We start from the raw sequence: 14529 nt of genomic DNA on the forward strand, positions 1-14529 counted from the left end.
TTTTTTTTTTGGTTTTTAGTTAGGTTTTACTGGAATGTTAACTTAACGCGCGCGACACCAAATCAACATGTTGATGCACGTTAATATTGCCAACCGTGAATAAAAAAAAAATTGCTAATGTATTCAACATGATCACACCAACAATTGGATCTTGATGTTGTAAGAAATGTTGCCTTAGATTAGATAAATTTAGATAGTCACTTAGTCCGAGTGAACACGTTGATCCAACAAAACACGTGCTACGAAATGAATTTTTGGGGTTGCGGATCGCACCACGAAATAAAGTTAGAGGCGCGGCAAATATCCGATGATGCTGCTAAGCCCAAATATTCAACTATCGATCACCTTAAAATATATACTCAAAAAATTAAAATATTTTAAATCATAAATAGTGATATAGAAATCAGCTTCTTCTGGAAAGGAAGAAGTGCCCTCTCTTTGTAGGATTTTCAAGATGGATTGTGGCTAGCTAGCTAAAGGTGTAAGCTAGCGCCCAATTCTTGAACTCAAAACCCTTTAATGATTATATATGAAACCCCATTTTCTAATTAGATTAATTAATATAAAATGTGCTACTACCCATCATGATGGACTGAAATTGAAGGTTATATTATCACCAAATTATTAGAAATAAAGATATGTGGAATTCTAAATTCAATTGAAATCCAAATATTTTTGTCGCTTTGGAAGCAAAGTGAGTGAGTAAAAAAGAAAAAGGGGAACGAATCTAACTTTTGCCTATAAATACTTCCAATTACATTCCATTACTGCAAATCCTACCGTTTATATATTCCATCTAAGAACTCTCACTCTCAATCAAAAATCTCCCACTTTTTTCTTCTTTCTCTCTACAAGATGGATTCATATCATGCTCTCTCATGTTCAAATTCTTATATAAAACTTGTGGCAAAATATAATTAGCCAAGAAAGAAAATTAAGTACCCTCTATTTCTTTCATATCATGATATAATTGTAAATATTAGATATAAGAAAAAAAATGGATTCACTAAAGTTTTGTAATGTAAGAGTAGAAAAAGCCAACGCAATTTCAAAGTACGTTAAGATTCAGAGAATCACGGCTGTGTTTCGATTCTTGGAGCTTTTTGTTTTCACGATCATCGTCGTTCGATTCTGCTCGCACTTCCCATTTTCTGTCAAGTCTCCGGGAGAGCATTTCAGGGGTTTTCTGCTGACTTTGATAAGCCCAAGATTCGTTTTCTTGATCGGAAACTTGATAGTCGCCGTTCTTCTGTTGAATTCCGGCCGATTCTCCGCCGGAAAGGGGACCGATTTTTACGACGAGTACGTGGAAAAGTGCCGCCGGAACCATCCAACCAGCGGTAAAGGGAAACCTAGAGACGTGGAGGTGATGAACAGGAGTGCGTCGGAGAAAGTTCTGAGGGTGGCGCAGGTGGAGGAGCGCCGCCGTGAGTTGAGACGGAGCATGACGGAGAGGTGTCAGAGGAGTGCTACTAATGCGAGCAGTGGGAGGAAGAATGCTGCGGCGGCGAACGGTGGCATCACCTCGTACTGCGCGGAGGACGAGATGAGCGGCGAAGAGTTCCGGCAGGCCGTGGAGGCATTTATCGCGCGGCAGCAGCGGCTGCTCAGGGAAGAAGAAGCACTTTCCGATGTATGAAGGTAGCGTTTGGAAGCATTTTCAACGAAGAACGTCTCGGTTTTTCTTTTACGAAAAAAAAAAAATTTTGAAATATCGTGAAAAAAAAACTAAGAAGTATTTTTAGAAAATCTCTCAATTAAACACTACCGAAATTTAAGTTGACTTGGTGTGGATATATGGATTATGGAGTTCTAAGTGAATTTTTTTTAAAAAAATGTTTGTATTAGAACTCTTCCACTGTTTTAGTACATGGTAAAATTAATATATGGAGTTCAAAATGAATTTCTATTTCTTTCTTTATTTATATATATATATATATATATACATATATATGTATGTATGTATGTATGTATGTATGTAGATCAATTAATGATATTTCGAGTTAGAATCGCTCGTTGAACTAATTTCTTGTTTTATGATATTATTATAAAATTAAGTATATATGCTTCAAATTAAATTTTCAGATAGGATTGTGGAGTATGAATCTTCGAAATATGCTTAACCGCTAATGCACACGTGTTACGCAAACACAAACATTTATTAGATCGAATATCTGATTAATTATCCTCAAAAAAAAAATCTGATTAAAACTCGATTTTAAATTCATTTTAGTGGTTATCAAGTGAAGCCACAAACATTATTACTGATGAAAAAGTGCAATTCCACTCTTATAATTTTGTCTTTTTCTAATTTTGATTTTATATTTTGTCAAGTTTTAGCTTGAGTTTATGTTATATAGATGTGATGTCGACATTTCACTGACATATAAATAGCAACGCGAGTGTCAATATTCATGAGAAAAAATAATTATAATTGCAAAAAATTGAAACATTCAAGATTAAAGTTGAAATTTAATAACGTAACCAAAATGAGGAAAGACAAATATATAAATAAATCTGAAATTTTCCACACTTAATGTTTGTGCGTGCATTAAATTCTATATTATTGATGTAATCAGTTATTGCTATTATTTTGGCTGTATTTTCATCCCAAAATCCCACCATTTTGATGGTGGAGGATGAGTCATTTTACTCTACGTGTAAATTATCATCCTTTATCAATCTCCCAACAAAAAAATCGATACCAAACATTTAACAACAATATAATTTAATTTATCCAATATATGGATCATACCAAAAATTTAACATAATTTTTTCTTGTTGGATCTAATAATATATTGCTTTATAATTCTCACATATAATGATTTATGGTTTATGAATATATATATACCCATATGTATTTTATTATATCCGTGCATAATTCTTATAGCTATATATAAAATCTCCCCTTCTTTTGTCCTCCATTTGAGACAGAAGCAAATTAATATATTTGGTTCAACATATATATCCAATTAATCATCAATATCATGATGACTAATCCTTAATCAAGATGATTACACAATTAATAAAAAGGATAAAGCCACAAGAACAAATTAAAGGTAGTTTTATACGATTTGTCAAAAATGACTCAGCTCTTACACCGCAGAATTGATACCTCCACGATGTCCCAAAAAAAAAAAAAGTGTCTTTATACAAATTATGTCATTATCCAAATAAAAAAATTAATTATATAGTGAAAACTTTCTCCGGATCAATTTAATGTTTATGGTCTGCAATTGCGCGATTGTCGATAGTCAACATTTTCATGAAACACGACTTTAACTTTAATTCCCACTTTTTCCAATCCATTTTTTGTTGACTGATGGAATATTTATTGGAATCTGCGTATATAATATGTTATTTTAAATGGACCAAAATCACTGCGTCAAACACTAGCAATGCTTGATGATAAATGTTGGCCACTTTAATTAAATCTCATGAATTAAGGATCTAATGTATCAAACACTAGCAATGCTTGATGATAAATGTTGGCCACTTTAATTAAATCTCATGAATTAAGGATCTAATGTATATATATATATATATATATATATATATATATATATAACTAGATTCATGATCATAAATCGAACACGGAAAAATTACTTTTTTGAATATGTATGTTTGTTATTTTGTGATTTTGTTTCTTTATGTTTTCATATTTCAATTTTAGTCCGTTATCTTTGTTTTTTGGTAATTTTAGTCCTTTTTCGACGTTGTGCTAATGTGGCACCAAAGCAGTGTTGATGTGAAGTTGACGTTTATAGTGTCACATAAATACTTTCGAAGAAAAAAAGACTAAAATTGCTTGCCAAAAATCAGAACACGCAGGACTAAAACTAAAATATTAAAACATAAAAATCAAAATCGCAAAGTGACAAACATACTGTATTCATGTATCTTTAATTAACTTTTTCTTTCTAATTTCTTTAATTATACAGTTCATTTTTTTCCCACACTAAAAGGAGTATGAGTACGTGATTCTCATGCTCCCTTTATATTTTAAAATTTTAGGATTTTTATTTTAACACGCAATATTTGAGGTAAAAGAGATGTTTACATTGTATGGGGTTTTGTTTTTTGCTTCTCCTTTTCAGCTTTGAAAGCTGGATGAGTTAATGTGTGGATGGTAAGCTTCAGAATCTGTCATGGGAATTTATGCCTTCTGCTTGGGGTTGATTTTGATCAATATCTACGTCTAAAGGTAGGAAGGAAAAACAGTCTTAATTCGCATAACATTATTATTTTTTTGAGGTATATATGGTGGGTTCATTCTGTATATTTTATGCATGCATGCATGACTTTAATTAACCCTCACTCATGCTAATTAAACTCTAAACGTACACGCGAAATTATATATATATATATATATATAGACAAATGTATATTTTCATGCATATTAAGAAAATGTTTGAGAAAGTAAATTTTAGAAAGTAATTTCTTATTTTAGGCTTATTTAGTGAATATTTTAGTAGAATATATAAAATAATTGTACATGTAGATTTTAAGGATATTAATTTAATAAGTGTAGAATGGTAAGAGAGTATGAAAGTGTGTTTGCAGTATTAACTACGTACAAAGATCACCAGAATAGACTATTTCCCCAAATTAATATATGGGATGGCCAAGATTAATTAGTATAAATATCAAGGAATTGCAAGGCAAATAATAGCAAAAATATAAGTATATAACTGATAATAAACAAAAAAAATACATCTTTTTAGTGTTTTGATTAAACAATACAAATAATTATCGTTTGTACTTATTAAAATCATTATAATTATTAATTAAATTAATGAAACTTTAATTTTTTAAAGTTACCATTAATAATTATACATATAACAAATAAATCAACGGGAAAATTGCGTTTTTGGTCATGTATATTTGTCACTTTGCGATTTTAGTCCTTTATATTTTTAGATTTCAGTTTTAGTTCGCTATCTTTATTTTTTTGGCAATTTTAGTCCTTTTTTCCGACGTGGCGCTGACGTGGCACCAATTCAGTGCTGATGTGGAGCTGACGTGCACAGTGCCACGTAAGCATTTTTTAATAAAAAAGACCAAAATTGCCAAAAATCAGAACATGTAGGACTAAAACTGAAATGTGAAAACATAGAGGACCAAAATCGCAAAGTGACAAACATACAAGACTAAATTTGTAATTTTTCCATAAATCAACTATGCTTAATGATATTACATTGCGATTATTTCAGTAATATAAAAAAATAATGGGATTTACAAAAAAAATTCAAAAGAAATTAAAATCAAAAGTTTTATTTAAAATATCTAATAAAAAATTGAATTTAATGAAAATAATAATAAATAGTACTGAAAAAATTAATTTATTTGTTTTGATTGATTTGTTTACAAAAATAACCGAACCAAATTGAATGAACACATTTTTTTTTATTAAAAAACGCCAAACCGATTTACAAATGAAATCGATTTGATTTATTATTTCAATTTAATATGTAACACCCGGTATTTTAATACGTAAATTCGCATGCATAATTAGGAAATTTATTTATTTAAAATTTTAGATTTATGGGTTAAATTATTATGTGAATTATTTGTGCATGTTTTAAGATTTATTTTCAAGCATTTAACCCATAATTTGAGATTTTTATGATTTTTGGTATTTAAATTATTTTATCGCGTAGACGGGACCGTGGACGGACGAGATGACAACTTTCTATCCAATGTATTTCATGAGCCTTTTAAGAGCCCAAAAATATTATTTTGAGTTTTATCTCCTCAAAATTATCAGTATTTAATTTTATATAATTTTAGGAGTCCATCTTTATCCAAATTTAGCCAAAATATTGACTTTTAATTACCTTTAAAATTCCCTAAAATTCATATTTCGGGATTTTAAATGAGTTATCAGATTCTTAACTTTTATTTGGAGTTTTAAGTTGTATATTTTATATTTAAAACCCTTATTAATATTTTAATTACCCTATATTCTAAATTAATCAGAAATCACCAAAAAAAATAAAAAATAAAAAAATAAACCCCAACCTTACGTTCAATCCTTCAGCCGCCACCCCCTCCCTTGTTCTTCATCTCCTTCATCGTGCCAGGCCAGAAAACTTCTTAGGAGATCGATTTTAAGCTTCCAAGGTGGTTGATCATCGTCCCGTCGTCACGGAATCGTCATCTACGCCTACTTCTCTTCAATCTTCGGTGCTAGGCATGTTTTCTTTCGATTTTTTTTATGCCATATCAGTGTTTATGCGTGTGTGTGTGATTATCAGAATTATTCAAAAAAATTTCAGAAAAATCGATTGGTTTTGTTGTTATGCGCCTTGTTCTTGGATGGGTTGAATCATGCTCACGTTTTTTTTAGCCATGGATGCGTCCAGTTGCTGGCCAGGGGTTCCTAGGTTGTGTGAGGGTGGTTTGGACTCGAGTGGCTCGAGTGGTTCGAGTCAAACGAGCCTAGGAAAGGGCTGGTGCAAGATCGGCCTTGTTAATTCTTAGTTTATTTCTTGTTAATAATCGTAATATAATAGATTTTTTTCCAAAAGGGTGGACCTAAAATAGACACGAGAAAAAACTATGATGCTTTCTAGATTGCATTAAAGAGCTTTATCTTCGTTCTCATTTTTCCTCCCTCGCCATACTTCAATATCATAAATAGCCAAAAAATTAATGTACAAGTCCACTGACTATCCTCAGGATAGCACCCCAAGCTGATCTGGACGACCCAGATCAAATCAACATGTCAAATCATTTGATATGCAAACTGATCTGGTCCGTTCAGATCAATTTTTGGGTGCTACCCTGAGGATAACATATATTGATCCCATAAACACATCCAGCATTAATACAAAATAGAAACCGAGGAAAAAGGGAATATCAGACTAATCTCGAAAATATAAAAAACTAATATAAAAAACTAAAAACACAAAGGTCCAACAGCAAAAACTTAGCCATCAAATTATACAAAAGAGACAAATTTTATTTTTTTTTTGATTTTGTAATATACTATGAGGAAACAGTCCCGCTTAGAAGCTGCGGTCAAGGGCCCAATATAACGAGGCCCCATAATGTTGGGCTAGTTATTCCAGTGCGCTTAACTCAAAATTTTCATTTCTTTCATAACCAGGCCCTGATAAGCTTGGGCAAGGTTCATATAAACTAGTATGGCCCATATACCTTATTGTCCTAGTGAATATTGTCGTTATTGGCTTGTCACTTAGTTGAAAAAGTAACTACTAAAAGATGAAAATATTAGGAACTTAAAATACAATGAAATAGGTCCGTAAGTGCTCACATAATTGTTCGTCATAGAAACTTTATATTTATATATGTGGAAATAAAGATAGAAATATACATGGTCTCTTGTAACTAATTAAAAGTAGTCATTCAATTCTTATCACAACAATATATTATCATCATCGTGTCGATAAATTTCAATAAGAGGTGATATGAATTGTATGGTAATGACAAACACTTAAATTTTCCAAAAAAGTATACGAAAAAAATAGCAATTGTTTTTATGAATTAATTAGGAATTGACCCTTTCCGTAGCTATCTTGATGGTCCCTGGCTATATATAATATGCCCTAATAGAATCAGTTTTCCCCTTTTTGCACTTGTGTGGCATTTTCGAATCCTATCTTATGATCAATCCATATACATGCCAAAGGCACACACCCGTTATCACCATTTCGACAAAACCCTTTTCCCTTGATTATAACCAAATCAAAGTTTAAATTCTATATAATTTTTTTGAGGGTTGCTGTCCCTAAGCCAATTCATGATGTTTTATCACATATTTCAAGGGAAAATTTAAAAATTCAACTATGATTGTACAAATTTTTTTGGTTATTTTGGTTCAATTGTTAATATATATAACACCAAAAAATGATGATATGGCATTGAAAATTACTAACTTGTCAGATGTCACGTCAACAATTATACTAAAATAATCTAAAATTAAAAATTATTGTACGAAAACCTAGCTTTGACAAGTTAATGGAGCAAAATTCGAATTTGAATAATTTAATTGACCAAAAAATCATTTTCCCATGTATATATACATGTGTGTGTGTGTATTTGTTGGTTTTTTTTATTAAATCTTTAATTGAAGATTAGTTTAATGTTTTTTATGATCCCTAATAATTAATAATTCATAAAAATTTATGTGAGATAGTTTCATAGGTTAATTTTGTGAGACGAATATCTTATTTGGATTACTCATGAAATACTACTATTACATTTATTGTAAATATGACAGAATTGACGAAATTCACAAGATACTCTTTATAGGTTGTATGTCCGAGGCTTATTTACTCCATACTTCAAGAACATGCATGCTAAACTATTAGTAGAACTTAAAAGCCACCCAAAGCAACATTTTTGTATATTTTGCAATATTATCAAATCATTTTCCATACAAGATTATATTCTCTTTATATTCAAAAAAAAAAATCATGATCACCTATTTAATTAGCATGCATGCATCATGTGGTATGCTACAAATCGAAATATCACAATGCTTTTGGAATAATAAAATCATGGTCCCCTCGTTTCCCCCAAATGCATGGACAACACACATCCTCGTTCCTCAAAATGCATGGACAACACCATATGGGGCATTTGTTCCTCTTATATTATATGAGCACAAATACCACACCAAAAACTTCACACATATTATTCTCTAAAAATTCAAAATTCGTACTAAATACATCGAATCGTGAAATATCCAAGTTGTGAGAAGGACCATCCTATGCATAGGGGGGAGCTTGTAAGCTAGAGATTCACACATGTTATTTTCCAAGAAGGCAAAGCATAATTACTCGTGACAATGGATTCCTAATAATATGTGTGTAGATAAAGGTAGCTGCGTCTTCTATTCGCAAAAACACATCGATTCTCTTCTACGTGGTATGATCCTGGGCAAGAATCACATGTTCCTTTCGACTAATCATTGGAGGACCACAAATATTTATTCATTAGGTTGGCACAAATTGCCTCAAGGACCAAGTAAGTTTAATGCATAAAGCAACTTGTCTGTCGAGGTCCCGACCCCCTAGCTAGCTTTTGATTTCTCTAGTTTTAATTTGAGTTTACGAGATTGATCATAAATCACACATATATTGCTATTATACTACTGGAGACGTGTTCGAGGCCAATCGAGGGTTTGATGAAAGAGCCGTCGATATCGGAACGAGATAAAATAGACTTATAGTGTTTGAAAACTCTAAAAATATTAATAAGTACTGAATATAGAATTTTTTTTCTTAACAATCTTGTAAAGAAAAAAAATCTACAAATACTTATTTTTAGTGGTCGCAAACACTCTCTTAATTGGAAGGATAATGATGAACTCAATGACAATGTGGATGAATTTTGTGTTACCTCCAATTATCGCAATTTGTAAATACACAACAACTTAAAAGACAATATCATGAATCAATTTTGTAATACGGATATCATATTGAACTCGATCAATGAAAAAATATTTATTTTTAGGTCAATATGAGCTAGTCGACCAATCTCGCGAATATAATTTCGTGAGACCATAGAGACCTAATATGCATGGTTTTTTAGAGTTTATAAGACTATCGAGATTATTTTGAATAAAACATATATATTAACCTTTAAAAAAAAAAAAAGATCTACAACAGTTTTAAGTTTGGTCGTGATTTTATTAATGTACTTTAGCGCGTAAATTTTTTGTGTAACATATGCTATGGTGCGTATTTTCAATATAGCCAAACAAGAATATTCCAATTATTGCATTTTTTTTTTCGCTTTTGCTCTCTTTCGAGTAGTGAGATTTTTCCATAGAGCTACACTTAATCTTCGATATTATTCCATATTCTTTAGATTTTTCTGTTATTGATTTTATTTCTCTAAAAAACTATTTTAGTTCGTCAAAATACTCGTTCTTATAAGCATATATATTATAAACAAAAATCAAAACTTTTCATGATAAAATAGTCCATAAAATAATTTAAAATAAACAAGTGGTCATACTAATGTCCACAATTCCCCAATGTCGACGAAGGCTCCTCTATATATATATAAGCCAAATATGCTTTTTCAACCCTTAGCTTTTTTCATTAATTATTATCAAAAGTGGCTTTTGGAATCGATCGAAGAAATGAAGAATGAATGAATATTTTAGTATCAAATTTCAACCGACGAAGGGACCATATATGAGGATACCCAATCCCACTAGCTTGCTACAAAAGAATCAATCGATATTTTATCCGGATTTTGACACTTCATTTTTATTTTATTTTTTTGGAACGAAAATTTTTCGAATTTCATACGTATTTCTTTTGTGTGTGTGTGTCAGTGTGTGCGTGTGTATATGTTATATACAAAATCTCTTTTTTGTTTAGATGGAATGTACAAACTATAAAATTTGAGTTTGATTAAATTATGTGAAATATGCAAAAATTCCACGACAATTTCAAAATAAATTGAAAATTATTATCTTCATATGGATATATACCATGTAATGTAATGAAACGAGCCTACACGTAAGATGGCATTCAAACACATTTTTTCAAAAAGAAGTAGAAAAATTATACATGTAATATTATTGGAAATTAAAAAGTAAAAAATCTATTTCAAAATACATGTATTATGTTTTGTGAAAATGTTTGCGATATATACATGTTAATTCTATATCAATTATATGTGCATGTACACTAGTATTCGGAACGTGGCTTGATGACACCCGTGTATGATGTCTATCTATATATGGTGGTATACATAATATATTTTCCTTTTTGGACCTTTTAACTCAAAAAATAAAAATAAAAATAAAAATAAAAATAAAAATAAAAATGACGATGATGATGATGATGATTTATAATCAAATCGTTGGATTGCCATTACGTGAGATGGGTGTGTGTAAAATATAGTAATTATTGGTAATTTGTTTATACATACACGATTGAATTCATATATATTGCCCATTTACAATTAAAATAGGAAATAAATATTAGATCATAGTTGTAACATAAAAAATCTCCCATTCCAATAATATTTTAATCGGACTGATGATCTGATGCATGAGAAAGTCTATGCTATCCCAAGGGCACTGTCCTTGGGGTGGTGTGACAAAGTATAATTGGTTAAAATTAGTGGGCCCCACATAAGATTAACTAATTTTAACCAATCACGCCACGCCACCTCAAGGGCAATGCCCTTGGGGTAGCATAGAATTTCCCCTGATGTATCATGCATGCAAGAAATGATGATGTACTATTGACAATTGTTAACGTGATTTCGAACACGTGAGTATAGTATACTCTGATTATAAAAATGGCTAAAAAATCTCTATTGATCAATAACATCAATTAAAAAAAAACAAATAAAATTATATATACGATTCCGTTATATATATGTGAGATAAAACCACGAAAGTTAAAAACATTGTGCCTCTTCTTAGAGTAAGAGAGGATCCATGAAACTAATTGAATCCATTTCTTGAATTAGTGAGTGAATTAAACACCAAAACTTCTTATTCTCTCTTTCTTGACATGGATTGGAGAAAGGGTTAAATTAAAGAAATAGAAAGCAAAGGGCCCCTGTTTTGTACATGATGCACGTACTTGTTCAATTACAATGGGCTACAAATCTTAATTCTTAAAATAAAAATGCTTGTATGTATTTAAGGTAAAGCCAGCTATAAGTTCTTGGAATGTTGTCTAGCTCGAAGGGCACAAGTACACTACACCAAAACAAAAACTCAGGGAAGCAAAATGAATGCATGCATGGTGATTATCATGTCATGAGAAAACCAAAATTTTCCTGTACAAACTAGTACATTTTTCACCCTCGTGACGGCCATTTGTACAAAAAAAGAAAAAAATTTGTTTAGTTTGGTCACTCAATGTTTCTTGGTATGATATATTTTTCGGTGGTACCTTTTATGTCATGAATACAATGGTGGTTTGTATTTTAATTTGAGAAAATTTTAATTTTGATTATGTTTGTGTTTTTTCGATATCAGTCTTCTATGTTGTCAAATGTTTGTGGTTAGGTTTAGGGCTGGCATATCGGATCAAAATACCGAATTTTTGGCATACCGTACCAAAATTTTTTCGATATACATATATTTTTTCGGTACACCAAAATTTTTTCGGTATTTATATCAATATGAATTTTTTCCGTACCAATATTTCAGAATATCGGTATCGATATGAATTTTTTTTCATACCAATATTTTTGAAACGGCATACTGAAAAACCACCCCTAGTCAGGTTTAGATAGAGTTGGGGAGAGCTTTTGCGAATCACTTCTCAACTTTTCATTCACAAAAATTTCAAAATTTTGTGAAGGAAAACTGAAAATTGCTTCTTATAGAAGCTCTTCCAAACACTACCTTAGTCCCGTAACTTTCAAGTATTTGTTATTTTAGGTTTTTTTTTTTTTTTACCAAAAGTGTTAATGTTGCACTACACACATCATATCTTGATGTGGAAGCCAAGCCAAGGGCTAGCCATATTGGTACCGCTTCCGAAAAAATGATAAAAATTACAAAAAAAACAAAGCTAACGAGTCAATTAAAATTGAAATTTGACAACATAAATAACCAAAATCAATAAATTAAGACGATGATACACTACTAATATTGAAGTTTTCTATTATATATTTTTTATTACGACGATTTAACTATTTCTTATATGTTAATAAGGATCTTTTTACCCACAACATTGTCTTTTTTAGATTTTATTTTTACCCTCTATTTATATTAAAAATCGGTTTTGTACTAAAAAATGCAGACACCGCAAATCTTACGTACTTCATATCATTATTATTTCCCCAATTATAAGTCTTTATTATATCCACCAATATTCCATGCACAATACAAAAGTAATCGTAATGCAAAATTTTTAACTAATAGTGACTAAAATAAAATCAATTAAGAAACTTGTGCAAAATAGCCTTGTATATATATTCTTGGCTATATAGCTATCATCTATTATTACGACATTTTATTCATGAGGATCTACTTACGGATTCCAAAGGTTGTAATTGTTCTTGGTCCTTGTTCATTTGTGGTTTTTAAGAAGACAAATCACCCAAATTTCTAATTCACATGCATTTTGCAAGAATATTGACCAACTTGCGTCACCCCCTCTCACTTTTTCTCCACCCTAAGCCTATAAAAGAGGTAGCATTTCTAACACTTTTTGCACATCCCAAATCAATTAATATTAGTAACATCGAGTGATCTTAATTAAATCCTCATTCCCCCTTAATATTTTAACTATTCCTTCTTCAAATGGCTTCGAGTTCAATGAGCGCGCGTGGACGTTCTTGGAGCGCCAAGGAGAACAAGGCGTTCGAGCAGGCGTTAGCGGTGTATGACAAAGACACACCGGACCGATGGACCAACGTGGCCAAGGCGATCGGGGGGCGAACCACCGAAGAAGTGAAGAGGCATTATGAGAATCTTGTGGAGGATGTGAAGTATATTGAAAGTGGCAACGTACCATTTCCCAACTACTGGACCACTGGAAAAAAGTGATATATAGGAGGAGCATGAGAAATGACCAAAGGTAGTAGTAGTAGTAGTAGTAATACTACAAATAAAATTTTGCCTACTTCTTTTTTCGAATTTTTTTTAAAAAAAATTATATTTGTTAAACTATATAATATAAGTTCTGAAAAACCAATTAATTATATTATTGAACTATTTACCACTTGCTATACTAAATATATATGAGGACTTGTAGCCATTACTTCTCTTTGTTTTCCAACTTTAATTCAATTTCCTAGTTTTATTGCATTAATTAATTTAATATTTTACTCGGAAAATTTGACTGGAGGCGACCACATTTAAATGTGTGTGGAATAATAGAATTGGTGTCCAACACGCGCTTGAACCGTACAAAACTCAACTTTATATATTTTTATTCTATTTAATAATTTGGCTTAAAATACATATATATAAACAAGTATATATTGATTAATTTTACCATTAATTTATGGCTTACATTGAATAAAATATTATAAATGAATTAAAGTTCATTAATCGACGCCAAATTATTTATCTTGATTAATTGATTTATTTATATATATATATATATATATATATATATTTGGAACTCAAATTTGAATAATGCATGATTAAAGAAATTATTCTTTCTTTACTCACACTTTCCTTTTGATCAGTTTCCACGTGCAGTTTAATATAAATTTATGAAACATATCTACGTAAATATATATGTTTTCAATTTTCTAGGAAATATTCCCTTAATCGTCATCTAACACGAGATTATCTTAACATTAGATTATATCCCATGCATGCACGTCCCTATATAATGAGAATATTTTTAAATGTTTTTTTTTGTTTTAAATAATATTATTTTGTCGTGGATAACAACCTTGAATATTGGTCCTTTGCAGGTGAAAATTCTGAATCTGCGTCCCGACAACCACCAAATAAATTATACAGACAAGAATACATATATATGAATAATTTCGTATGCAATTGAAGTTGATTTGAGAATCATGCATGCAAAGCATATACTATATATATGCGCATGCAGT

General features: G+C 30.8%; 2 protein-coding genes across 2 annotated transcripts; both read left to right on the forward strand.

Annotated features, from left to right (window-relative positions):
* Positions 1 to 788: 788 nt before the first annotated feature.
* LOC140892921 (uncharacterized) lies at positions 789 to 1909 on the forward strand. The gene has a single exon (XM_073301966.1). It carries the CDS (start codon positions 998 to 1000, stop codon positions 1637 to 1639), a length of 642 nt encoding a protein of 213 aa, XP_073158067.1. The 5' UTR covers positions 789 to 997; the 3' UTR covers positions 1640 to 1909.
* Positions 1910 to 13226: 11317 nt separating this feature from the next.
* On the forward strand, positions 13227 to 14474 carry LOC140892207 (transcription factor RADIALIS-like). Its single transcript, XM_073301018.1, has 2 exons — positions 13227 to 13535; positions 14386 to 14474. Exon 1 carries the CDS (start codon positions 13259 to 13261, stop codon positions 13502 to 13504), a length of 246 nt encoding a protein of 81 aa, XP_073157119.1. The 5' UTR covers positions 13227 to 13258; the 3' UTR covers positions 13505 to 13535; positions 14386 to 14474.
* Positions 14475 to 14529: the final 55 nt, after the last annotated feature.

Source organism: Henckelia pumila, chromosome 3 (genome assembly GCF_033568475.1).
Source record: "Henckelia pumila isolate YLH828 chromosome 3, ASM3356847v2, whole genome shotgun sequence".
NCBI classification, from domain to species: domain Eukaryota; kingdom Viridiplantae; phylum Streptophyta; class Magnoliopsida; order Lamiales; family Gesneriaceae; genus Henckelia; species Henckelia pumila.